Source organism: Amia ocellicauda, chromosome 16 (assembly GCF_036373705.1).
Source record: "Amia ocellicauda isolate fAmiCal2 chromosome 16, fAmiCal2.hap1, whole genome shotgun sequence".
NCBI lineage: Eukaryota > Metazoa > Chordata > Actinopteri > Amiiformes > Amiidae > Amia > Amia ocellicauda.
Window position 1 is genome coordinate 17176641 of NC_089865.1, and position 27260 is coordinate 17203900.

Genomic DNA, 27260 nt, shown 5'->3' on the forward strand with positions numbered 1-27260 from the left:
ATTGTGTCCAAAAATCATACAAAATAATTGCTGATTATTAAGATCAACCAGTTACTTGAATTGTCTTACTGTTGATGAAAATGTTTTCGCCTTTTTGTTCGAGATTTGTTCGATTGTCATTTTTCTAGGAACTAACAGTGTTTAAGAAACTGCACACTGTTTTAGAAATATAATGCACTTCCATATTCTGGTCACAATAATAACATTACTCAGAGTTCATTTCTAGATGCATTAGTCTTTCTAGGCTTTATGAAAAATGTGTTGGTTTATCCAGTTAATGTTAATTCTTTTTTTTCCCTTTCAAATTGATCAATGAATACAATACACAAAAGTGTTATTAAAATTAGTGTTAAACAGATTACTCATAGAATTGCTGAATAATATATAAAAGGCAGTAGCAGGTCTTTCAATGAATCTATTCCATAACAATTTTTATCTTAAGATTGGCAATCGATTAATTATTCTTGATGGAGAACAGCTGTAGTTTAGTACATGAAAAACATGTGAAAACAATAGTCAGGACGTACAATGGTCAGGCAGTACAATGTTCCTTCTGGTTGTTCCTGTGTATTGATAGACATGCTTAATATATCCATGAACTATGATTTTATTTATTTTTTAATTTATTTTGTATATTAATTAAAATATATACAGTTAGGTCCATACATATTTGGACAGTGACACAATTGTCATCATTTTGGCTCTCTATTCCACCACAATGGATTTTAGGGGTTCAAAACTATTTGGACAAACTAACATAATCCTGAATTAAATTGTGAGTTTCAATACTTGGTTGCAAATCCTTTGCAGTCAATGACTGCCTGAAGTCTGGAACCCATAGACATCACCGGATGCTGGGTTTCTTCCCTGGTGATGCTCTGCCAGGCCTGCACTGCAGCTGTCTTTAGTTCCTGCTTGTTCTTGGGGCGTTTTGCCTTCAGTTTTGCCCTAGAAATCAAAACAAACCAATCAGACAGATAGCAAAAACATTAGGTGTGGCCAAATCAACTATTTGGTACATTCTTAAAAAGAAAGAACGCACTGGTGAGCTCAGGAACACCAAAAGGCCTGGAAGACCACGGAAAAAAACTGTGGTGAATGGTGAAGAAAAACCCCTTCACAACAGTTGGCCAGATCAAGGACACCCTCCAGGAGGTAGGCATATCTGTGTCAAAGTCAACAATCAAGAGCAGACTTCACCAGAGTAAATACAGAGGGTTTACCACAAGATGTAAACAGGAAACAGGAAGAGCAGAGAGTTTGCCAAAAACATCTAAAGAACCCTGTACAGTTCTAGAACAACATCATATGGACAGATGAGACAAAGATCAACTTGTACCAGAATGATGGGAAGAAAAGAGTATGGATAAGGGAAGGAACTACTCATGATCCGAAGCATACCACCTCATCTGTGGAGGATGTTATGGCGTGGGCATGTATGGCTGCCAAGGGAACTTGTTCCCTCGTATTTATTGATGATGTGACTGCTGACAAAAGCAGCAGGATGAATTCTGAAGTGTTTATATATTATCTGCTCAGATTCAGCCAAATGCTTCAAAACTCATTGGACGGCGCTTCACAGTGCAGATGGACAATGACCCGAAGCATACTGCAAAAGCAACCCAATACTTTTTTAAGGCGAAGAAGTGGAATGTTCTACAATGTCCAAGTCAATCACCTGACCTGAATCCAATTGAGTATGCATTTCACTTGCTGAAGGCAAAACTGAAGGCAAAACACCCCAAGAACAAGCAGGAACTAAAGACAGCTACAGTACAGGCCTGGCAGAGCATCACCAGGGAAGAAACCCAGCATCCGGTGATGTCTATGGGTTCCAGACTTCAGGCAGTTATTGACTGCAAAGGATTTGCAACCAAGTACTGAAACTCACAATTCAATTCAGGATTATGTTAGTTTGTCCAAATACTTTTAAGCCCCTAAAATTGTTCAACCAATTTCGATGTAACTACCCTCAAATTAAAGATGAAAGCCTACCCTTAAAGCACATCTTGATTGTTTCCTTTCAAATATATTGTGGTGGTGTACAGAGCCAAAAAGATGACAATTGTCACTGTCCAAATATTTATGGACCTAACTGTATATATTTTAAAATAGTTACCTAAGGTTAAAGTAAATCAATTGGATTTTAAATAACTTAAAAATATTTACAAATTGTATGAAAATGTAATTATATTATTTGAAATTAAGCCTTTAGTAATGATTTAATGAGTGCTTTTCTCCCAAATCACATCTAATGAAAAGTAGTTGATCAGTACATTGTGTATTTTGTTACTCGTTTTAGTGTCACTTCACTGCAGTGATCACTCCAATTACACATAGACATTTAAGATGAATTATTGTTGGAGGTAAATCTAATTATTAGTAATTATTATGTTTGAAAAATGAATGTTTCCTTTTTCCAGTTGTACAAATCAGAGACATGTATTGTTTTTGGCACCATTCATTGTTTATTACAACTGGGCAACACTTATTTTATTTTGTTTATTTTGACTTTTATTGAATTGGCTATTTCCAAGACACCAGAAATACAATATTGAGAATTTATTTATGTTTATCTTTTAATTCATACCAATTGTTTGCCAAATTTGAAGTGATCTGCACAGCATTAACCTAAAAGATGGATGGTGAGGTTTGACAGCCGGACTGTAAATTGTCCTTTCGTGAAAATAATTTGGATATGTTTAACAGATTCATATTAGATACAGTGCAGCTCTAGAGCTGAATGTATTCAGAAGATGGAGTGTGCAGTAAATATAAACAGACAGCAGCATTAAAACACACTACAGCATAGAGCATGCAGCCATTAAATCAATGTTAAAGCAAGAGAAAAAAGCTTTAGTGTAAGGGTGGGCTGTAAAGAATAGTCGTCTTTTTTCGAAGATGCCGGGCCAGCAGATTTCTAATGAGGGTCGGGTGTGCAACTGATTTGCCATGTGTGTCATGAACATTGGTTTCTATAGTAACGGTGCTCTCCTGTCTGCTTTTTCTTGCTGCCACTATGGAAGCGAAGTTTTCCGCTCCTGCAGGAAGCAAAGTTATGGTAATGAATCTGTTTACTGTCTGTGCTATCTGGTGGTTCATTCTCGTCGTCTTCATCTCCTCCTTTTCTTTCTTCTCTGAACACAAAGAGAACTTCATAATGCTGTGCGGTTGTGCTGATGTACACACTATCAGCTGTGCAATGTATTTTGGCCATGACTGAAGGATGCTGGGTAATTCCTCATTGTTCTTCCACCTATTTTTAAAGGACTGTAAATAGGTACAGTATGAATATAATTCTGGCCAATGGAGGGACAATATATGAGGGTCAATTTAATATATGTAGCACCAAAACCGTACTAAAGCTTGCTTATCAGACAACCTTCAACCTGTATTCCTGCTTTATCATTTCTAAATGCTGAGATGTTTGTAACATGAGCAAGCAATGCAACGTCCCAGGTCACTGAGATGTGAGACTGAGGCAATAACCAAGTCCACCAAATGTCAAAGGTTATCTAGCTGCCTTACATAGTCCCTCCATGATGTAACTTTTTTGGCCAGTGTTCAACCACTGTCAATTGTACCAACTGTTTGAATGCTTTAAAAAAAAATGCTCTGTTGCTTGTTCTTGGCCCTGTTAATTTGGAACCCCTTCTCTCTAAGTGAGTTTTAAGCCTCATTTATCACTGCAGCTCCTCAACATGTAGTGTAATATGACTTTCTTTCTCTCTCTGCAGACTCAGAGACCACAGAAGACGAGGCAGCTGAGCCTCAGATACCTATGGAAACAAAAGAAGGACCCAGGAGTCTTCAGGACAAGGCTGTTCACAGAGTGCCTCCAGGTAAAAAAATAATATATAGTTTTGTAAGTGGTTTACATATAGAAAACAGATTTGATAAATTTACTTTTTTGGATTGACATTTGTATAATGTAATATACTATCTTAAAGCTTTTAAACATGTTCTGCTCATGAACCAACATGTAGATGTTTGCCTTAATGCCTTTTGCATTAATTTCTGTAATTTGAAATCAATAATTAACACATTGCTGAAGACTAACTAGGTTTAAACTGAATACAAATCCTGACATTTATTACTTGCTGTTACACAAGTTTCTTAGCACAGTATTATGAGGCAACATCAATGAATCTCCTGCCACTTGCATTAAAGTGACTGCTGTCCATTTCCGGCAACCATCTTTAATTCCATCCTGTAACACTTTTTCCAATATTCCTGACACCTGCTCTTGGCCAGAGACACATATTGTTGAGTCAGCCAGCTGTTTGTGAACTGCACAGGAGCCCGGGTCCGCTGAGTCCGTCAGGATGTACAGAAGATTTGGGAGCCGTGATGGAACCAGCTCTGTTTATTTGGCTTCCCGCATGAAGCTTAAATGCACATGCAAATCTTTAATGCACACCAGCAGACATAATTCAGACAATAGAAATAGCGTTTTCAGAAATATCTTGTAAAGGCCTTTATTCAGCAACAGGCAGGTTCAGAGGAGAATTTTAAAAAGAAAAAGTCCACTTTAACAATTATTAATTTTGTTAATCTTTAATTTCCTTTCATCCCAAGTAGATTCACTAAGATTACAATCAGATTTGACTCCACTTACATACACCATGACAGTAATTAAAAATAAAAAAGTTAATTTCTTCTGTATTGTCCTGAGTTCCTTTTAATGTTGAAAGCAACCACCAGGGCTATGAGAACTTGCCACTAGAGGTGCATATACTGAGCATTGTATTAAAAAGGTGCCAGCATGGTCTCATAATTAGCGTCCTGCATTTCATGCAATCTGCTTTCCAAGGCACTTCATTTGTTTGCGTGCAAGATGGTCATGTAGTCTGCTTAATTAATCCACTTATTGATTAATCATCTCACGATTCCTTTAATCATCTAAAATAGTCTTGTTTTATTAAGGAGCATTGATGCATTGATTAAGCAGCAGCAGCTATGGACATTTATTTAAAGGGACATGCAACCCTTTATGAATACATCTTATGTAATATTATTGGTTATAATGTGTAAATAGATTTATTTGTATTTACTAGTAGGAACACATAATGTGTCATCAAAACAGTAAAAAAGAACAATACTTATTACTGAATTCATATCATCAATGCTGCAACATATATATATATATATACACACACACACACACAAAGATAATATAATAATAATGCATGGTTGTTCACCAGCATCACATTAATTGTCACTTAGTGTTATGAAAGAGAATGTCCATGCATTATATTTCCGTATTAAATGTAAGCATTGTCAGCTGGTTAACCTTGCCTTCTGTCAGAGATTGACGTTGCTCTGCAAGAATATGGCCATTAGAAGAAACACTTCTTTCAAAATCTACATAATTGGTAAATATTGAAAAATATCTGACAGATATCTCTTAGCCTTTCATGTTCAATTGGGAAATATTTATTCTGCTTTACTGCAAAATCATTTTAAACTGTACACATCTGTAAGCAATTTCAATAGGTTCTTTATTTCTTAGCAAAAACAAATAAAAACTTTCTTAAAAATAATAATAAAAGGTTATTTAACACTAAAATGGTAGGGGAAATGTGTATTTATTCTTCCACAATGCCTACATGAACAGGGATATATGGAGTGATATTCAGCAGCAGAATACCAAGTGCTCCTATGTGTTATATTTGGCAGTCTTCTTGTTGGGCTGCTTTGGTCAGGTGGTCTTTAAAATGTAGTTTTCTGCTTGGGCAATGTATAAATATCTTGGTTGCAACCGTCAATGTGGGCATTACAAGTTAAATGTATTGAATTTGGCATTAGACCTCGAATAATGTCATGTTATGTCTTGATCATGTATCTCATTATCAATGGCAAAATCGTCACATTATGAAAACTGACTTCAAATGCGTTTAAAGAGTGCAAATTAATACGACTTTCAATTTGAAGGTATTCAATAATCCTAAGAGAACCAACAAATTGGGCAAACCAGACTGATCATTTGCATCTGTAGACTCGTCAGTAACTCGGTACACTGTCAGACATCTTTACCAGTTGTGAAGTTTTCTTCTTGTGCAAATCATATAGTAGATATTCATCCCCTTTTTCAGTTGACCTGCTGAAGAAATTGCTCCCACATTTATTACATTTGTTCAGAAATACGCGTAGTTTGGGATTATATATATTTTTTCCACATGGGAATATAATCACAAACCAATGCCTCTGTCAAAATGAAAATAACATCTTACGGTATTCATCTGTTTCTTTCTCATGTTTTTACTGGAGGAGGTCGATTAATAGCTGTCAATCCCAGCCTTTTGTTTTCTGTGTTTTTTTGCAAAATCTTGCTCCACACTCCCTCACAGCTGCTCTGCGTTTGGTTGTTTCTTGGTTGCTTTCTCTTTCAGGGAAGCAGAGTTACATCAGCTAAGGTTCTCTGCAACATAACACACCATATTCTTTTTTATATAGCTCAATGAGCCAACATGCATCCCAGTGTTTGCATGTTCAACATAGAAGTTGATTTCGTAAATGTAATTTTTGGAGAAATGTCAAATGATTAAAAAATTATATCTTCCTTTTAACAATTTGAACATTATATTTTGAATAGAAAACAATAGTGCAATTAGTGAGAGATAAATGTACAGCATCAATATTAGAAAAAATATGTAAAGCTTTTGACTCTAATAACTAAGGTGACTTTAGCTTAACATATTGAATATTACTGAGTTTATGTTAATATTACTCCTTTAGACAAACTCAAAACTAGGCATACATTTTACATTTTTTTCTTTGTACTGGTGAACATAGCACTGTTTTATATCTTGTGCTATTTTCTACCCTTCATCTGTCACTGGAACCCTTCCCAGTACAGACTGTTCACATCAATTGTTACTCTTAGTAATCAACACGGTTTGTAAGTAATCCCCCAAAAAGGAACGCACCCAGCTAGAATGCTTTACGGGTTTTCTTATTCACTGAATTATACCAGAACTTTTTAGTTGTTCATTTCTAAATGATGTCCAGAGCCCTAAAGCTTTAGACACACCTAAAGAAAAAATAGTTGACCTTAATATATAATGTTTATCACTATAAGTCCATTATTTTTATTTTGACTGTTCTTATGAAATCCAATTAAAAAACAGTGCTTGAAATTGTATTTGTTTTGTTAATGCAGAGATTCATAAATATTGATGATATTAATAATACACTTAATTATTTAAATAGTTGTAGTAGTAGTAGTAGTAGTAGTAGTAGTAATAATAATGATAATAATAAGCAAATATGTATGCCTATTTTTTCCCATAGTAAGGAAACACAAAAATTGTCATCACTGAAGTGCAATACCATAATTATGAAAGGGAGAATCTGTGACAAAGATGTAGTTTCTGTTTACATGTCTCAGATAATTACAGCACGGATTTGTGAAAAAATGTATAACTAACAGAAATAGGTGTTTTTGTCATAACAGTGTACATAGGGACATTCTGTAAAAAAAAAAAATCCTTTCATTAACTCCCTACTGACTCACAAAAAAAGGTTTTCTGTGCAGTACTCAGCGCTCATAGGGCAATATCATTTTTGTTGAAATTCTCTCTCGATAATGACCATTCAACAGCCATCTGTACAGATAAGCAGTCACAATCGATCCTAGTTTTTTGAAGGCAATGTGTGCTCTGTGAAAGAGAGAGAGAATGAAGGTGCCATGGCTTTAAACCAGACATGTTTTCTCTCTGATGTAATTCCAATGTAATTGATTTCCTGAGATCTAATATAATTTCCAGGGAGAGGGTGACAACCCCTCATCAGCCTTTTCTCGACGGAAACCCCTGCCCATTTCTCACTCTTATTGAGTCAGACTCTCTTTGCCTGAGTACATCAAACAGCTTGTAAATTACCCTTCTCCTACAGAGAGGAGTCTGGAATGAACAATACATTAAATGTCACACTGTTCCCAATCCCCCCCCACCCCCCCACTACATGTCAGTTTCATGTAATTTTATTTACTGCATAAAAAAATACATTTTTTCTTCTATACTTATTTTGTAATTTATTTATTTATTGTTATTGACATGAGCAGCATTCTTGTTTTTGAAAGGTCTCCAGCTCTCCAGGAGATTCTCCATCTAGAGCAAAATTAGTACTTTAAAGTTCAGGGTTCCTTTTAGTAACCCTCATCCATTCTGCTGCACTAAATCATCTAAATGTTTAAAGATGTTATTCTTTGAGATTTGCACCTTTAAACGTATGCAATTATTTCCCCAAAATCCGGAGTCAATTTTGCTCTGGCACAGAAAGTTTGGAAACCAATCTGATTCCGTACTGTCCTCTGTTGTGTTTCATTCCAACAGTGGAAAGTTGTTCCACTTTCATGCGTACACAACTTATACTTTTTAAATCATCCTGCATGTTCTTTCTGATTCGCCAATTGTTTACTATCCGGAAAGTTGAAGGGCCACACAGTTTATTAAATTGTGTTCCTAATCATTGCATATCCGTGCATAAAATAAAATTAAGAAATGAAGGAGCTCTTGGACTGACTGTGCATTTTAATAAGGCGCTGACCATTTGTGTTGTCCTTCTTGAAGGTGACGCTGACAAGATGATGGATGTCACTCCTGAAACAACGCCCTCTTCTGGCCGGAGTGGGTCACGGGCGGGAAGCTGGGCTGGCAGCCAGAACACAGTGGTAGAGAAGGAGGTGATGGCCTTGGGTACCAGGGGCCCGGGCTCCATGCAGCAGGACCCCTTCTCCAAGCCTTCCAGGCAAGCTAACGGGCGGGAGCCAACGGGCACCCAGATCAGGCACCTAGGCGTCGAGCCTCTGATTCGGGCGTCCCGCGCCAATCTGTCCCGGCCAGTCTGGGGGTCCGAGGAAAGTCTCTCTTTAGCTAGTGATTACTACGGTAGCACTTTCAGTCTCTATAGAGGAAGGACTTTTTCTATACCCCTGTAAGTAAAATTTGAAAACAAACAAGAAACCGCAAAAACTCAACTCCAGCAAACCGCGCAGCTACAGTAGACCCTTGCTATAACACTCTCTCCTAAAAACGGATCACGCTGTTTATTGATTCATGCATTTATTTGAATTCACAAATCTATTTTGTCACTCTAGAGACCAGGAGTGTGGCTCCTTAGCAAATAATGGCGGGAGACAGAGACTGAATGCCAAATGAAGTGTCCCCACAAATGAACAGAAGATGCAGAGAAATGGAAATACATTTTTTGGAAACACTACAGTGCTCTCTGTAACGATATGGCACTGAATGTGTTGCAGTGGCAATTCACGCTTTCATTCATTTTTTTAATCTCCAGGAATGATTTTGAAGTGATTGTAATTATCCACTGCTTTGAACACTCAGTAGTAACATCCAGTCAACTAAATGGAGGCAGAAGTCAGGTGTCATTGTTATGTTGTTCAGGCAAGAACAAAAGCCCTGCCTGCTGAATGTCTTTGCGTGTTAAATCAAAACCAATGAGTTAAGATTTAGAGGCAAATGTAAGTAATAACATGGAAACAGTCAAATTTAAAAAATACAGATATAAAAATACAGGCATTATTTATTGAATTGTACAGCAAAGCAGAACTGTGCATCAGAAAGAAAGATGGATAGCCCATACTCACCTGAGAAAACCAAGCCAGTAGTTCAAATATATAGGTATATATATGCGTATATTTTCATTACAAAACCTTCTTTTAATGTAAAATAAACTATTGTCATAATTAATGTCACAAACATTAAAATGTTTTAGAAATTAAAGACCTTCAATGAAAAAAGTAGCATTATGTTAATGTAAAATTATGCTGTTCTTAGATGAGATTGACAGAAGAATTTTCTTTTCCTGTACCTTCTGAGTCATGACATCTGATTTGTGTTTATTCTTGCCATAAAGCACAACTGTCTGTTTTAGTGATATAGCCAGGGTCGACTGTAGACAAACTCTCTCTATTTTATCCAATACCCCATCGCTCATTTACCTTTCTTCCCAAACCCTCCCCTATCCCCCCTAAAAAAAAAATCCCATATTCTTAAAATAAAAAATCCCTTTCTTTATTTGTTTATTTAACTACTTCTAAAAAACTGTAAATATTATTTAAACCATTTTTTTATTTAGTTTTATTTCTAAAGCTTAACATGTCCAATTTCAGGTTATCAAATACAAGTAGGGTGACAATAATAGTTCTCATTTTTTGTATGACATTTTTTATCTGCCTTTTGGACATTTGTAACACTATTTGGTGTCTTGATTGAACTTTTTAATATTTTGCAGTATTCTACTCCAGTTTTCTGGTACTACATTCATTATTACCCTTATTATTCTTTAACTATATCAATCAGTACAATCTGGCTATTGTGCATTTGAGAAAACCTACAATAAGTGAAGCCCTAATATTAATAGTGAGTCAAACATGACATATCTAACTGGAGGAAGTTCATTGTCATGCCATTCATTTGAACACAGTGGACTATTGAGCCTTTTGTTAAAAAATAGGACAGTGAAAGAAGTTGCCAAGACAATTTTTAATGTGTCTTGTCTTTAAGGTGCACTTGATGAATGAATATTAAACGATGTGTTCAGATGATTAACTCTACAGGCCTTTGTCTGACATAACAAAACACTGTTAATGTGGCAAACAGTTAATTACATTACATATTGTTCTCACAATATGGTGGCTATCGCCTGACTTTTTCTCTAGGTATGCATTTCAAAACTATTATGTGATTGGTTTTAAATGTATTATTGTCTCTGTGGCCTTGGTCCATTTAAGTTGTACTGATGCTGTTTTAGTAAATACCTTTTCTATACTATGTCTTGGCAGCATTGTAAAGATTTATCAGTAGCAGTATTGTGAGTTTTCTAGTATTTCTCAGAGCCTAATTTGTGTTATTTTCATGCAATAAAGGCTCACACAGTGAACTCTATTCTACCAGAAAGAAAACACAAAGAGCGCTCTCTGTTCTGCAAATGATTTGACCTTTAAAATGATCAATATTGGATTTCCAAGGTCAAATCAATATTACATCGGGTAACTATAACCATTTTTTGATGACACCTAATGATAAATGAATTTTCCGCTGTTCATTGGGACTGTATTTGACAGTTTATTCATTTATGGATGACAGCAAAAACACATAGTGAAGGAGTAATCTTGCAAAATATTGAAAAAGAAAATGACAAAAGACACCCTCTGACAGAAGGCAAGGTGATTGTTTAAATGTCATCAGAACAATTACAGTCAAATCTATGAAATTTTTTTGTACACTTTTCACAGTGAAAACTGGTTTCATTAGACGTACGATTATATGTTTTTTGAAATATACATCAAAAAATTAAAGGGTCAATAGGGTTTGAATAAGTCTCTGTCATCTGCATTAATGAGACTGAGCATTGGATCTGATAGCTCAGTAAGCACAAATTGTTACCTTTTTATTTACAAAACACTGTGAGATAATGTACATTTGAGGAAATTTTGTATTTTTAAGGACAATAATAAAATCAATCATCCTTTGACTTCAGAAAAAGGTAGTTCTGGTGAAGTGATAGTATAATGGCATCGTGAAATCCTCCATGTTCATTGGTTCTGGCCTGCACACCAATGTATGCAAAACCAAAAGATGACCTTGAGGAGTATTTCCTTGGAGCTGGAGTCATTTGTAAACATTAAGGGCAAGATCCTGACAGTGACAGTCAAACAATCCCAATGGCTGCTGCCCACCTGCATCCGAACCTCCGAGTTCTGCTAGACAGTAAAGCACAATGAGCTGGGTGCTAGACAGGCCGTCGTTTGTGTCCCCTGAGCACAGAAGCAGCAGTAGGTTAATTGGGAACGGTGTGTTGTTCATAGCAGATGGGCCAAGGAACAAGAGACTTCTGTTCTCTTCAGCAATGAGTTATAGCATGATCTACAGGGGAAGCTGCAACACATCCATACACCTGGTCATTGTTAGTTTCCGGTGAGGTGGATTTCGGAGAGAAAACATCATGGATAGATGTACTCAATTTGAATCGCGCCACTTGTGTTTGTTTTTTGCAGTAGTCATTTGATCTGAACTTGTATTTCCAGTGAAAGATATGCCACCTTTGCCAAGCTGGACTGGTCAGTGATTTTCAGGGAGATGCAGAAATCATGAAGATTATATTAAACTCACTGAGAAGATCTTGTGTCCTGGAAGCATCTTTCTGGAACCCTTTCAGCTATTAAATGATAGAATGACGAAGGAAAATCCAGCGACATATTTGTATTAATTTAAATGTATATATAAGGGCTTATTGTGATAAATGTGCTCAGTTGACCCTATATTATTTTGATGTATACATATTATGCTTTATGACAAAAAGAAACCACTTACTGGTAGTAATATGTTTTGGTTGTCAGATTATGAATATAAAATTCTAAGACCACATGAATGTTCCTGCAGCTGTGGTATTTTCTTACCATTGATACCATTCACTGTGTGTTTATCATTTAATATCATGGTGTACCATTTATAATGACATTTGAATGGTATAACCATTAAAAATTAATGAATGGTAAATGGTGTATATGCCATATTCTTACCATTATATCATTCAAAAAATACAATTCATCACCATAGCCACACATTCACAGCTTAAATGAACATTTGTCTTTGCCATCAATGAAAGGTACATAGAAATAATTTGAAAAATTATAAACAATAACTCCATCATACATGGATAGAAAAACCTCAATTTCTAACTTAAGATGTATTACATTTTCTGGTTCATTCATTTGAATTTGTTTTATGCTTACAGGAGACTGAGGGGTATTATTTTAAACAGGGCAAAGATTTATCATTCTCCAAAATATTGACTTCCTTTCTTGTCCTCATTTTTTAAGTTCACACTTTCCTTTGACCTCCTTTCTTCACTGTTCATTTTTTGGTTCTGGCCTGCACACCAATGTATGCAAAACCAAAAGAAAACTGATCTCTAGTGGGAGATGGGAAATCACATCCAATGATCCGGACTGAGTTTTGTCAGTCTACTGTACTGCCATTGCATAAAGCAGTGTTTTGGATCAGTATTCTTAGCCTTGAGGGCAATACCTTTGCATTAATTGGCTGTGTGAGGTGTCATCGGCCCCTTTGATTTTCCACTGGTTGTTCTGCATGCCATGCTATAGGAGAATGGTAAAGTTTTTGCATGTCCAACCCTTAGGTCTTTTTTGCACGCTGTTTTGTCAAGAAACTTTCAAATGTCTTTCAAATCTTACCCATAACCCATCTGTTATGTAGTCACATGTCTGAATGGGCACACAAATAATAATCTCCCCTGAAAGTCAAATCACATGGCTATTGCAGAACATACAGATGTTCTGTTCTCAATTTTGATCAGGGGCAGCACAGAAAAGTTTTGAGTGCCAGTGTAAAATACTCACTAATGTCCAGTAAAGCTACCTGGAACTCAAACATGTAAGAGAGATTCATAATTGTAGTTTGAATTACATTCTGGGTAAAACCATTTAAAAATCGAAAACCAGAAGGTTTTTCAATGAAGAAGAACCCTGTGGCTATTTCAGAAGTTATAGTACAAAACATTATATGTGTGTATGTATATATGTGTGTATCTATATATATATATATATATATATATATATATATATATATATGATCCACCACCTCCCAGATCTTTACTCTAATATAATGTTATTACTATAACTTTACACTATATATCAAGGATTCTTCCTCTAAATTGATTAGATACAAATAAATCAGTATTCTCAAATTTCCTGTAGTCAAGGGCACGACTCATCTAGTTTTCAGAAGAGCTTTAGTGAAGCTTCAGGAAATATGACACAATAACAATTCATTTTTGCAACTTTACACCACAAATTGGCCCCTAATGCAACTTCGTATTTAATTGGGGGAAAAAGGGACTTTACAAAGTAATTTAGTCCATTTTATGTAGAAAACTATAACTAAAGGCATCTTGTGGAAAATATTTAATTGAAATGTAGCTGTGAAAAATATTTTTTTCAAAAATAATAAATTGGAATGACAGATGTGTATAATTGCTCAGCAGGCCAATTTGAAATAAACAAATCATGATTTCTCTTGACATTTACCCCAGAAAAAAAAAAAAAAATCTACTACTGCATGTCCGTATGTTCTTGCATGCTTTCAGCACTGCCTTGACTGTACTGTTCATGCAGTAATACACTGGATATGACATAAATATCTGGTGGAATTGTGACCCACATTATGGGTCTAGTCCAGTTCTGTTGGAAGGAATAGGCTGATTTTATAATTGGTGCACAAAGCCACAAGATCTGGGCTTCAATTCCCCTCACTACTGACATTCCCACACCCAGAACAGAGCACGATAGAATTCTCATGAACCAATACAAAATTGAATTGTTCCTATAAATAGAGTGATACCATTTCAAGCATTATTTTTTAACGACACACTTTAAGCTTGGAAATTGCAAACCTGTACCATGCCACGTTATTGATTAAGGAATTCTAAAACCCACCAACCAAACATACTCTCTAACACTTTTTGTCAGTTTTAAGCAAAGGATAGCTAGTCCTTGGCTTGTACAGCTAGATGTTCCTACTCTTAAATATTATGTTCTCATTAGCTGTTCTGTAGCAGTTTTAGCTGTTCAACTCTTCCAGACCTTTTTTGTCTTTCCTAATCTCACCAGCCTCTTTTCCCTGTAATTACAAAAAACCTACATTCACCTTGAAATATCAGAAATCCCCAGTCTAACCCTTTCTTATAACAACCCATCGTTCTTGCTCCCTTTACTTATTTTGGGTACAAATCTTGACTGGCCTGCTCTCTACACATCCCTGAATTAGAGGCTCATCTCCTTTCTCAGCCCCAAGCAACCAAAGGCCACTCTGGCTTCCTGTCCTCTTCCTAACAGCTGGGCTCCACCACCTCCCAGACCTTTACTCTAACAGAACATTTCCCTTAATCACCTTCTTTCAGGACCCTATCTGAAGACGTTTTGAGGGAAGACTATGGCTGCCAGGCCGCTGAGCTGGAGCAGAGACGGGACCTTGGGTCCCTCAGATACCCCTCTTCCCGTCCCCAAGTTCTCCCACCTCCCTCTCCCAAAATTGGCCAGCGTCCCACATCCACACCCCAACCTACCCGATCTGGGTCTGCCCCTGCCACCCCCCTTACCCCCCGCAAGAAAGTAGTGATCCCTTTTGACTACCAAGACACAGTGCCAGGAGAATTTGAGGAGAAAATCAAGCAGCCTAAATCCTCAGCCCTCTCTCAAACCAGCACCCAGGATTCCCGTCCTCAAACCCCACTGAGTGAATATTCCAGGAAGGACTTGACACTCCGTCCATCACCTAAGTTAGCACGGGCTAGCTCCAAGATCTTTGAAAAAGTTCGCTACTTTGAGGAGAGGAGGAGAAGTATCGACCAGCCAGAGGGATCCATCTCTGGACGTTCCTGGGCGGGTTTCAATCGGGCACGATCCTTTGAACAGTCAGATGATGAGAAGAGCCGGACAGGAATCTCCAGAGAAAGCTCAAGAGAGGACCTGCGAGAGGCGCTGAGAGCTGATGCAGTCCAAAGGAGGTCCATGTTCAAGCAGAAGGCTTCCTCTTTTGAAGATCGGCCTCGCTACACCCACAAGATTCAGGACATTGAGAACAAGTTCACCGAGGAGCTCCAGCGCATTAAAAAGGTGGTGGGCAAGCCTAATCTCGGAAAATCCTTTTCAACAGAACAACTCGCTCACCGAAGTGGGAGGCAAACGCTGAAAAAGCTGGAGCCCATTCCTCCTCAGGTTCTTCAGAAATTGCAAGACAGGGAACGAATCCATCAGCAACAACAGCAGCAGCAGCAGCAAATGCAACAACAACAAAAACAAAAACAACAACAGCAGCAACAGCAACAACAACAAAAACAACAGCAGGAACATCAACAACAACAACAACAAAGACAACAGCAGCAACAACAACAACAAAAACAACAACAGCAACATCAACAACAACAACAACAAAAACAACAGCAGCAACATCAACATCTACAACATCAATATAAACAACAGTATCAGCAAAGACAGCAATTCGAGCAACAGCTCCCACAGCAACAGTTAAGTGTTAGGAAACCTTTAGTCAGGAGCTGTGCAACTGTGAACAGATCCCGGGAAGAAGTAGATACACTAGAACCCATGCCGCTATCTGAGGTTCCTGATCGGCTTTCACCAAGAGAAAGGAAAGTTATCGGCTCATCCAGAGAAATTAATGATGGCTCTTTGCCAGTGGAAACGCAACAAAAAGCTGAAGATCAGCCGTCGCCCACAAGCTTTCCACTGGAGGTGTTACCAACAACAAGATATCAGCCTCAGATACAAAAAGTAGAACCGAAACCTGCCAGCCCCCTGGTAAAGAAAGAAATGTCCCGTTCCCATGAAGCCCCAGCCCCAGTTTCATCAGAGGTGGCCAGGTATGCACGCATCCCCTCTCCTCTTTCGAGCCCCTTTCCAGAGGAGGAGGAGGAGGAGATGGAGGTAGAAGAGACACCAGTGCGTTTAGCCCCAAAACCTGCTATCCCCCAGATCATTGTGCCAGAGGAGCCTGAAGAGATTGAGGTTGTTCTGGAAGCTGACAGGAAGAAGAAAACCACCTTCAGGAAAGAGGCGAAGATGCAAAGGAGTAGAGGAAAGGGCCAGCGGCCTCGTCCAATGTCTCCTGAACTAGGTGAGTTTTTCATATAAACCTTAAATGTAATAAATTATATAATAATGGCTCGCTTCATGTGTCATCTTGATGGGCTCTTTTGTTTGGCTAGATGGAATTCTGTTTAATAAATATATAGCCTATATATTTTTATTTGTAATTGCAAGCATATTCTAGCAATTATAAGTTCATAACATTATTTAATTAACATTGGAACTCTGAAGTAACTTCCAATCTAAAGCTCCAGTGATACTTGGTGTGCAAATGTTTATGTGTAATTATTATCCCTTTCTGTATATTACATTTCTGTGAGACTGTTATCCCTAACAGTGATTTAGGTATACAGTCTTTAACTATATCATATACAGCTCTGACAAAAATTAGGAGATCACTGCAAAATTATCAGTTTCTCTGGTTTTACTATTTATAGGTATGTGTTTCGGTAAAATTAACATTTTATTCTATAACCTACTGACAACATTTCTCCCAAATTCCAAATACAAATATTGTCAAAATAACAAGAAAGATGCAGTGTTGTCAGACCTCGAAGAATGCAAAGAAAATAAGTTCATATTCATTTTTAAACAACACAATACTAATGTTTTAACTTAGGAAGAGTTCAGAAATCAATATTTGGTTGAATAACCCTGATTTTCAATCACAGCTTTCATGTGTCTTGGCATGCTCTCCACCAGTCTTTCACATTGATGTTGGGTGACTTTATGCCCCTCCTGGCGCAAAAATTCAAGCAGCTTGGTTTTTTTGATGGCTTGTGACCATCCATCTTCCTCTTGATCACATTCCAGAGGTTTTCAATGAGGTTCAGGTCTGGAGATTGGGCTGGCCATGACAGGGTCTTGATCTGGTGGTCCTCCATCCACACCTTGATTGACCTGGCATGGAGCATTGTCCTACTTAAGAAACAATCCTCAGAGTTGGGGAACATTGTCAGAGCAGAAGGAAGCAAGTTTTCTTCCAGGACAACCTTGTACGTGGCTTGATTAATGCGTCCTTCACAAAGACAAATCTGCCCGATTCCAGGCTTGCTGAAGCATCCCCAGATTATCACCGATCCTGCACCAAATTTCACAGTGGGTGTGAGACACTGTGGCTTGTAGGCCTCTCCAGGTCTCCGTCTAACCATTAGACGACCAGGTGTTGGGCAATGCTGGGCAAGTCTTTTGGCATGGCCAATAGCTATTTTTTGATTCCAATTACTTTTGAGGTACTACTAGCACTGTTTTTGCCATCCAGCTGGTCCTATTGCAAGAAGATAGAGATGACCACAGCAGTGGTTTCTATACTTTTCCTCATTAAATATGATTTGGTTCAGGTGATCACCTAATCAGTACCTCATTCAGTAGAATTAAGTATGCCCGTGTTGGAATTCAACAGACACTGGAATGGAATGGCTGCCATACATGTAGAGATGCTGATTTAAAAATAATTTGCAGTGGTCTCTTATTTTTTCCAGAGCTATATATATATATATATATATATACACTCACCTAAAGGATTATTAGGAACACCTGTTCAATTTCTCATTAATGCAATTATCTAATCAACCAATCACATGGCAGTTGCTTCAATGCATTTAGGGGTGTGGTCCTGGTCAAGACAATCTCCTGAACTCCAAACTGAATGTCTGAATGGGAAAGAAAGGTGATTTAAGCAATTTTGAGCGTGGCATGGTTGTTGGTGCCAGACGGGCCGGTCTGAGTATTTCACAATCTGCTCAGTTACTGGGATTTTCACGCACAACCATTTCTAGGCTTTACAAAGAATGGTGTGGAAAGGGAAAAACATCAGTATGCGGCAGTCCTGTGGGCGAAAATGCCTTGTTGATGCTAGAGGTCAGAGGAGAATGGACCGACTGATTCAAGCTGATAGAAGAGCAACTTTGACTGAAATAACCACTCGTTACAACCGAGGTATGCAGCAAAGCATTTGTGAAGCCACAACACGTACAACCTTGAGGCGGATGGGCTACAACAGCAGAAGACCCCACCGGGTACCACTCATCTCCACTACAAATAGGAAAAAGAGGCTACAATTTGCACAAGCTCACCAAAATTGGACAGTTGAAGACTGGAAAAATGTTGCCTGGTCTGATGAGTCTCGATTTCTGTTGAGACATTCAGATGGTAGAGTCAGAATTTGGCGTAAACAGAATGAGAACATGGATCCATCATGCCTTGTTACCACTGTGCAGGCTGGTGGTGGTGGTGTAATGGTGTGGGGGATGTTTTCTTGGCACACTTTAGGCCCCTTAGTGCCAATTGGGCATCGTTTAAATGCCGCGGCCTACCTGAGCATTGTTTCTGACCATATCCATCCCTTTATGACCACCATGTACCCATCCTCTGATGGCTACTTCCAGCAGGATAATGCACCATGTCACAAAGGTCGAATAATTTCAAATTGGTTTCTTGAACATGACAATGAGTTCACTGTACTAAACTGGCCCCCACAGTCACCAGATCTCAACCCAATAGAGCATCTTTGGGATGTGGTGGAACGGGAGCTTCGTGCCCTGGATGTGCATCCCACAAATCTCCATCAACTGCAAGATGCTATCCTATCAATATGGGCCAACATTTCTAAAGAATGCTTTCAGCACCTTGTTGAATCAATGCCACGTAGAATTAAGGCAGTTCTGAAGGCGAAAGGGGGTCAAACACAGTATTAGTATGGTGTTCCTAATAATCCTTTAGGTGAGTGTATATATATATAGAGCTGTATATATATATATATATATATATATATATATATATATATATATATATGTGTGTGTGTGTATGTATACTTAAATCCCTGTTCGTAAGGACATTGTTAGAAGTTCAGTCTCTCAAAGGATTTTGACACACATTTTGCATCTAGAGATTCAATTTTGTTTGAATCAAATATTTGTTGCTTGTGCCTGGCAGAGTCTTCAGATGACTCCTACGTGTCTGCAGGGGAGGACCCTCTGGAGCCCCCTGTGTTTGAAGTCCCCCTGCAGGACATGGTGGTCCTGTCTGGAAGTGAGGTGCTGTTGAAATGCATCATTGCTGGCAATCCCCTCCCAGAAGGTAAGTCAATTCCACCCTGCTTTGCTTTTACATAATATTTCCCCTATTTAGGGCTAATCACACATATAGACTTGAGTCATCCCTTCAGTCTTTATTTATATATTACAGCACCAGCTTCTGCTTTTTGGGTAAGTTATCTGGACACTCTGTATAAAATTATAAAATCAGAGCTGTTGAATTGTCGATAGCCATTTGCTTTGTTTTTCTGCTCTATATTTGTAATGACCGTATTCTTTCCACAGTTTGCATCTGAAACTAAAACTACCTTAAACTTATATTCCAATATGTAAAAGATTAGTGACTATGGTGCTTTTTTGCTTTAATTAAAAGGTATATGATCCAATTTATAGGTTTGAGTCTTGGTTATTTTGTAATAGCAACCACACATAACTGTAATAACCCACATACACAGAGTTAAGAGTTTGTTGCTTACCCTGGTTTGAGTCCACAATTGATGTAATGTAAAGAAAAAGGTACAAATCAGAACAGATGTTAGTCAGCAAATGTCTTTGGTAGATCTTATTTTTCTATGCTGAAGTGTGCAGTCCAGCAGCTTGCTGAAAACCAGTGATTCATTGAGCACAAATTGATTCATTACCCATATTGTGTTAAGCTTTTTTTCCTTTTTTTCTTTAGCAACCTGGAAGAGAGACAATTTTGTTATAAAGAGCAGTGCAACCCACCTGGTCAAAGTGGAAGGCGAGAGACACACACTGTTGATCAAATGGGCAAAACCAAGCGATACTGGGGTATACTGTGTCACGGCTGTCAATGAAATTGGCAAGGCTTCCAACTCTGCCAAACTCACTGTCAAATCAGGTGAGTGTGCCAGAACTCAGGATTCTTAAACTATAATGTCAGAATTAAAGACCCGAATGTCTCATCAGAGCACCAAAGACACCTCAGATGATACAGAGATGATTAGACTTTAATCCTTCATTGCAGGCAGACATTACCCCAGAAGTCAGGTATATCATCCCTATAAATCTCCTATAATTTGACATTCATGTTCATTGGGTATTCATGACCTTCTCTTTAACTCTTGTTTTCCGCAATTGTCTGCAATTATAGTTTGGATTTTGAAGGCGGACCATCCAAAATAATAACACAAAGTACATGTTCATCCCTCAGTATTGCATCAAGTTTACCCATGGAAACATTTCCAAAAAATGCAAAGCAAATACAGAAGAAATGTGGACGATGGGTTATTTAAATGATATGAATGGATACACTGAAGTATTAAACCCTCACCAGCTGATTTAGATATTGTGTATAAGAAAAATCACCTGCGAACAAATACAGCTGGGAAAGGAAGCGGATCTCAGGAACTGCCAATCCCTTTTGCTTTCACACGTCTTGTATTGTGGAGTGTAATTTTGAATGATTAATAAATATGCAAATACGTCACTCTCAACAGCTGCACTACTCTGCTGCCTCATGCCACCCAGCTCTGTGATTCATATTTGTGGTACAAAGCCCTGCAGAAAATATATACTCTCAATAAAGGAATCAACCAACAATGACAGAGCAGGACGCTACAAGCATAACGAGATGGCAAACTGTAAAACGGGGAAAGGGGTGGTGTGTCTTTCTTTTAATGAAGGTCATGCAGGATAACTAAATATTGGCCATGCTTTGTTTGTTGTTGTTGTTCTGATTACGTTACATTTTTCTAGAGATCTGAACTAAAGCAGATCAATTCTCAATAGTGTTGACATAAATGTTTTTATATATTTATATATGATTCAACGTTGCAAATGTGTGTTAAAGTGACAGTATATTAAGGAAAACTGGGAGCCCAATACTTAATGTATCTGCCTCTACATTTGTCCACATAAAGTTAGTCCAATCACAGTATCTTACAATACAAACCTACAGTGTCTTTCATTAGCTAATTGATTTGCACTGGACCTTATTTTTCATCTCTCTGCTCAACAGGCTCTATCACAATTACATACTCCATGGGAATTTGTACAACCGTTTATAGAAAATCCCTTCACTTAGAGATTCTGTGCAGTGAACAGTGCACTGAATACTGTGTTGTTTGGCTTCTCACAGCTGTGAAAATAGAAATATAAAGTGATAATGGCTTATCTTTCCCAGTCCCACATGTAATGACTTTTGTTTTTCTTTGCAAAGCCTTCTTTGGCCATGGGAAGGTGCCTCTCTTCAGATTTTTTTTTCTGCATTTTATCCCCTCTATCTTTCGTTCTCTCAAATGCTCCAGCCAACTACAGGATACCTGACACTGTATTCCAGCGAGTCCTTTTACAGATAGTTACCATAGTAACCAAAGGGCTGTTCTACCTATACATTGTTGCCAGCAAGTTGGCCTTCTGATACATTTCATAATAATAATAATAATAATAATAATAATAATAATAATAATAATAATAATAATTACAAAATATTCAATGGTCTTTAGGTAGAAAACAAAGACCCACAAAATTTCAAACACTTTTAAAATAAATGTAAAAACCTTATAAAATAAGACCTTACTATGGAAGAAATAATTTTAAGTACATTATTTTGTACAGCAACTTATCAAATGTAAACAGATGGAATGGTTCCACTGGTAAAAATCGTAGCTTTTGTGGGAAATGATGCGTAATAAGGATTTAATGTAATGCTATGCGATATGTGCTTTCAGTATTGCTAGTTGTCAAGACTTGCTATTAAAATACAAAGATCTCTTTAAGATCTTTCTGGTGCTGCAGTTACCATATTAACTACAAAATGATAGCCCAGATGTATGATTCTTCTCTTCAAAACTGAATCACTTAGAGTTTGGAGTATTATGTTTTGCACATAATGGTTTGTCTTCAGCATGGTGAGCAGAAGGTAAAAAACAGCCCTATTGTGTCTCCAAATTCCTTTAATTACACAAATTGCTTTATTTGCAAACTGAATTTAGAAGAAAAATACTAAAAGTTGAAACAAGTCTCTTAGAAAGATAGACATATAGAATGAACACTTAGACTGTATCGACTTTCAAACATGTTCACGATCCAAAAGAGGGATTCTAATCAGATGAAATTCACACTCAAGCTGAAACATTTAATTTGGACTAAATGAGCCGCTTCAGCAGTTTTGATTAGCCGACGTAATGGATAGACTGGCATTTGAATCAGAGAGTTCTGGACCCCTAGGAAATTAATTGCTTCAAGGACATTTCCTCCTGTGGAATTAACCATACAGGAACTTGGAAGTTGAAAAAAGAAAAAGAATAGAGGAAAAGCTTTGTGTGATGACATCATGTATAGTGTACTGATTTTTCGTGTTTTCAAATCGCTTAAAAAATATGACACGCTCTGAAAACTGTACTCTAATAGTTGTTACTATTTGGCTCATATTGGGAACATTTACAAAGAAAATATAATAATGTGATGAAAAAATCCTTCTGCTTCATCTCCCCAATAATCTAAAATGAATCTTAATGTGTCATACATGGATCCTGTCATTATCTGTATTAGGACTCAATGTCCAAATGTTAAGTTCAGTTTCTTTGTTTGCATTTTTCTTGACGAGTGTAGGCCTGTGTTGATAGCCAAGGGGAAAGGGATGCTTTGCCTTATTAGGGCACAGGAGCCCCAGTATATTTATAGCAGGCCTTGTTCACTGTAATGATTGCAGTCTGTTTTATTTCTGCGTGTGAGATGAGAGCAAGGGCACAGACGTTTAGACATGGCTGTACGTAACAGATTTAACTGGGCTGCAATTACTATACACACTTGCTAACAGCCACCAAGTTCCTATAGCTCTGTGTGGGTTTGTTAATCCTTTTTACAGTCACTGGATGTACTATTTGTGCTGTAGACAAAGAAGGGAGGGCAAAAATGAATCGTGTGTAATTACTGAAATTACTGAAAGCTGATGCCTTACTCGCCTCTTGAATGCCAGACTTAATTGACAATATTTTGGATGTTCAACCAATTAAACATCCTTTACATAGTATAGATGTAGTATTTAAATATATTCCAAAAGTATTCTGATAATGTTGTGAAAATTATGATTCTTGGCATATAGAGATACCTTATTTATTTATACAGCCAAGTTTAAACTGTGCTAAGAATCCCAATCCTGTGTAAGAAATTAATTCCTGAGACATTACAGCTAAGCTTCTTGCTAATGCAGGTGGTCAGTTCAGTAGGGAACATGGGGTGATAGTTGTTGTGACAGCTTTTATGCTCAAAAGCCACAGATTGTTAATGCCTCATAATGCCAAGAAATAGATACTTTTTTCTGTCCTGGCTTAAACTCTTCATAATGTGCTGATGAGCTTTCACCTGTTATCTGTGTGTTGTTGGTTTTGTCTTTAGTGAGGTGTCAAGCTGCTTTCTGACCCATTTGAATCTGCAATTGTTTTAGATGGCATATGTCAGCAAAGCTATCTCCAGGCCATGGGGAAGTGTGTCTTAATAATATTGAGAAGGAGGTGGTGAAAGGCACAAAAAGAGCGGAGGTGTGGAGTTAAATTAAATATTCAAAAATACTGTATTGTAAATGTAAATGTGTCCTTCATAATAACTGGAGATTGACTGAGTGAGACAGGAAGTGTGTGTGTGAGAGAGAAAGAGAGAGAGAGAGAGAAAGAGGAGGGGGGTAACAGAGAGTCTATACCGCAGACTGCCAGCAGGAGCCCTAGGGGCGCTTATATTAGAACTGACAAGTAAACACGAATGCTGCGGTGCTTCGGCAAGCAGTTCAGCCCCAGGAACCGGCCCCCAGAATACGCCACTGCGCTTCCCCCTTGCAAACAGGTCTCAGGCTGGGTAAGTTTTCTGCTAGGTTTTGCCAGTGGAAAGCTGTCAACATGTTGCTTTGTTTTAAATGTTATGAGAAGGGTGTTGAATCTTTGTCCAGAAAAGGAAAACTGTTGACTCCAGCTGTCCAGTTAGACAAACACAATTTGAAAGATATATGTTAATTTAAACTGCTATCTTTTTGTTTTATTTGTATCTCCCTTGGACTTGTATTTTGTTTTGCTGTTGTACATTGATTAAACCTGCATATATTTGTGTTCATTTAAGAAGTTGCCTTTTCTAGGCTGAAATAAGTGCAATGTATGTACGTGTCCTGATAAACTTAATCCAGAATAATGTCTGGATTTTTAGCCTTTTATATGTATAGTATGTAGACAGCTTCATCTCTATCCTATGATTATGTGCTGAGATCATCTGATGCCGTTAATAACAATAATGCAAACAGTTTTATATATTAGTATTATAATTTAGTAGTAAATCATCACACTAAATGTCATGTTTTAGTTTTTTTCACAATAACGACACAAGCATGTATTAGAATAATTAAACACTCTTGAGCTTTGCACTTATCAATTTACCATGGCACCTTCTTCACATACTAAAAACAACCTAAAGCATTGCTTCAATAGTGGGGAAGCTTTGTTGACAGAATTAGCGCTTTACTTAATGACTTTACATAATGAGTCCTTGACCCATAGTTGTGGGCATTCCATGTGGCCCTCTCCATCTTGAGTTAAAGGATGTTATATATAGATAAGAGAAAAATAAATGCCAACTGTGCAGCCAGCAAACTGAATATTATCCAAACTTTTTTGATCAGCCATTACTTTTTTGTTTACGTTAAAAACATTGTAAAAGTTTGTATTCTCCTGGTTCCTCGCAGAGACTGAAAGCTTAAGACATAAGAGCACTGCAAAATGAATCTGCAGTTATATTTTAAAAGATTTGTTTTGGCTGCTGGCTTTCTCTTTATCTGTCTACCTCATTTTGGACAAAACAGCAACAGTAACAACAACAAAATAATAATAATAACAATGCACTCCGTGCCATTCCCTCATTATCATTTTGGTTTCATTAGTTCTTAATATTCATTAAATCTACCAATGTTACCTATTTTCATCAAAATATGTATGTATTCCTTGAAAAACAAGATAAACAATGATGTACCTACATTACAAGGTATGTACTGAAGTGACTGCAAAACTTTTCTGGCACTATTTACATTGAGCCATAAAGCTCCAGGAGAAGAGCCAGAGAGTGTGTTTCTAACAGGGATATCGGGATGCAGGGAATTACTTCTGGTCTTTCTTGCCAGTAACCAGTTCCAACCACTCCTAAGTCCCCACCAGCTGTCTGTGAGTGCCAATCACCCGGGAACCGCTTTAATCCAGAATGTTGTCCCATGAACAATTACATTGACGAAACTCATTTATTGGAGGTCAGATCCACGCTTGATAGGCAGCTTCCTAAGCCCCTAGTCTTTAGCGTACAGTATGACACCATTGCTCCAATCTGCCACCTTTGTCTCTTCTGAGGGTTTGAAAGCAACCAGATCCTTAATGGCATGTCAAGCATGGCACAGTCCTGTAGGTGAAGGCCAGTTATTAATCCAAATAATTAGTTTGAATTGATTAATGTTGTGAGTGTGAGGACATCCAGATTAGACTCACTGGAAGACAAGGAAAAGACAGAAATAAAGTGTTTAAAGCCTCTTTCTTTATCCTTCAACAGAGCCGGTCCATGAACAGCGAGCCACTCTCAGCGTGCCCCTGGACATCAGCAGCCCCATCACGTCCGATGAGGAGTACCTCAGCCCGCTGGAAGAAGGGCTCGAGTTTGGGGTGCCGTTTTTCCGCGGGCCCGAGACCATGCGCATATCGGAGGTCACGGAGCCCAAGAGCATCATCGGGACACATTTCAAAGAACCCCCTTCCTTCGAGGTGAGAGACCACGCCATTGAGCGCCTGCCCTTCTTCAGTCATCTCGTTTTCCCACTTTTTTTTCATGGCAGATGTCACAAGATCTCACAAAAAAGTCATTTGAATTTCAATGTGTAAAGTCATTAAAATACAGCAGTGAATTACAGCTCCAAGCCTAGCCACCAGTGATTTGATGTCAATCAAAAGAGATAATTGCATTGTGCCAGAAACCATCTGAGCATTTCTGGGAGATGTGGAGCACTTACTTAGCTATTGTTAGTTCCATTTGTATGTAACTTCATTGAGAACTAAGTTGATCAAAACTATTTATATTTAGGGGAATTCACTAGTATGGAATGAACTTGTAGTTAAGTTTTGTTGTTTGTTATAATCTGTTGTTTTACTCTTGTATTTGTAAGGAAAGGGGTTTTATGAAGTTAATGTCATGTAATGCATAGTTAAAGGAGACTTTAATTCGCACCAACTTACACATGTGCTATAACTGTGGCAATGTGTTATAATCTTCTGTTTGCAGTTTAAGTTTCTTGATGATTTATTGATAGAATTGTCAATTGGACCCTGGTTGTAAGCAAGCATCTCTTCCTATTTGACAGGTATATCTGAGTGACCAGACAGTAATAGAAGGGCAGGATGTCACCATGTCTGTCCGAATTCATGGGGAGCCCAAGCCTTTGATTTATTGGTATGTTTTCAGTCAGTGTGTTCACTTTTACCCACCGTGACTGAGAGCACAATTGCTCTGTGAAGTTGTAGCAGAGGAAGGAAATGTAGGAAATAATTGTGGCAACTCCAATATAATTAACAATGTGGTCAGACTCTCTGACATTG

The 27260-nt window shown here is 37.8% G+C and overlaps 2 protein-coding genes across 2 annotated transcripts in view; both read left to right on the top strand.

Annotated features, from left to right (window-relative positions):
• Window positions 1-13539, top strand: part of LOC136711848 (striated muscle preferentially expressed protein kinase-like) — a 49883-nt gene extending 36344 nt beyond the window's left edge. Inside the window, exons 2-3 of the mRNA XM_066688401.1 lie at window positions 3738-3842; window positions 8574-13539. Coding sequence (XP_066544498.1) covers window positions 3738-3842; window positions 8574-8941 — 473 coding nt within the window. The 3' untranslated portion in view covers window positions 8942-13539. The remainder of the gene's footprint in view (window positions 1-3737; window positions 3843-8573) is intronic.
• Window positions 13540-14941: 1402 nt separating this feature from the next.
• The window catches only part of spega (striated muscle enriched protein kinase a), a gene marked incomplete at its 5' end in the record, with an annotated part of 56000 nt that continues 43681 nt past the window's right edge, over window positions 14942-27260 (top strand). Inside the window, 5 exons of the mRNA XM_066688400.1 lie at window positions 14942-16679; window positions 19586-19729; window positions 20366-20548; window positions 26224-26432; window positions 27026-27114. Of these exons, the coding sequence (XP_066544497.1) occupies window positions 14942-16679; window positions 19586-19729; window positions 20366-20548; window positions 26224-26432; window positions 27026-27114 (2363 nt within the window). The remainder of the gene's footprint in view (window positions 16680-19585; window positions 19730-20365; window positions 20549-26223; window positions 26433-27025; window positions 27115-27260) is intronic.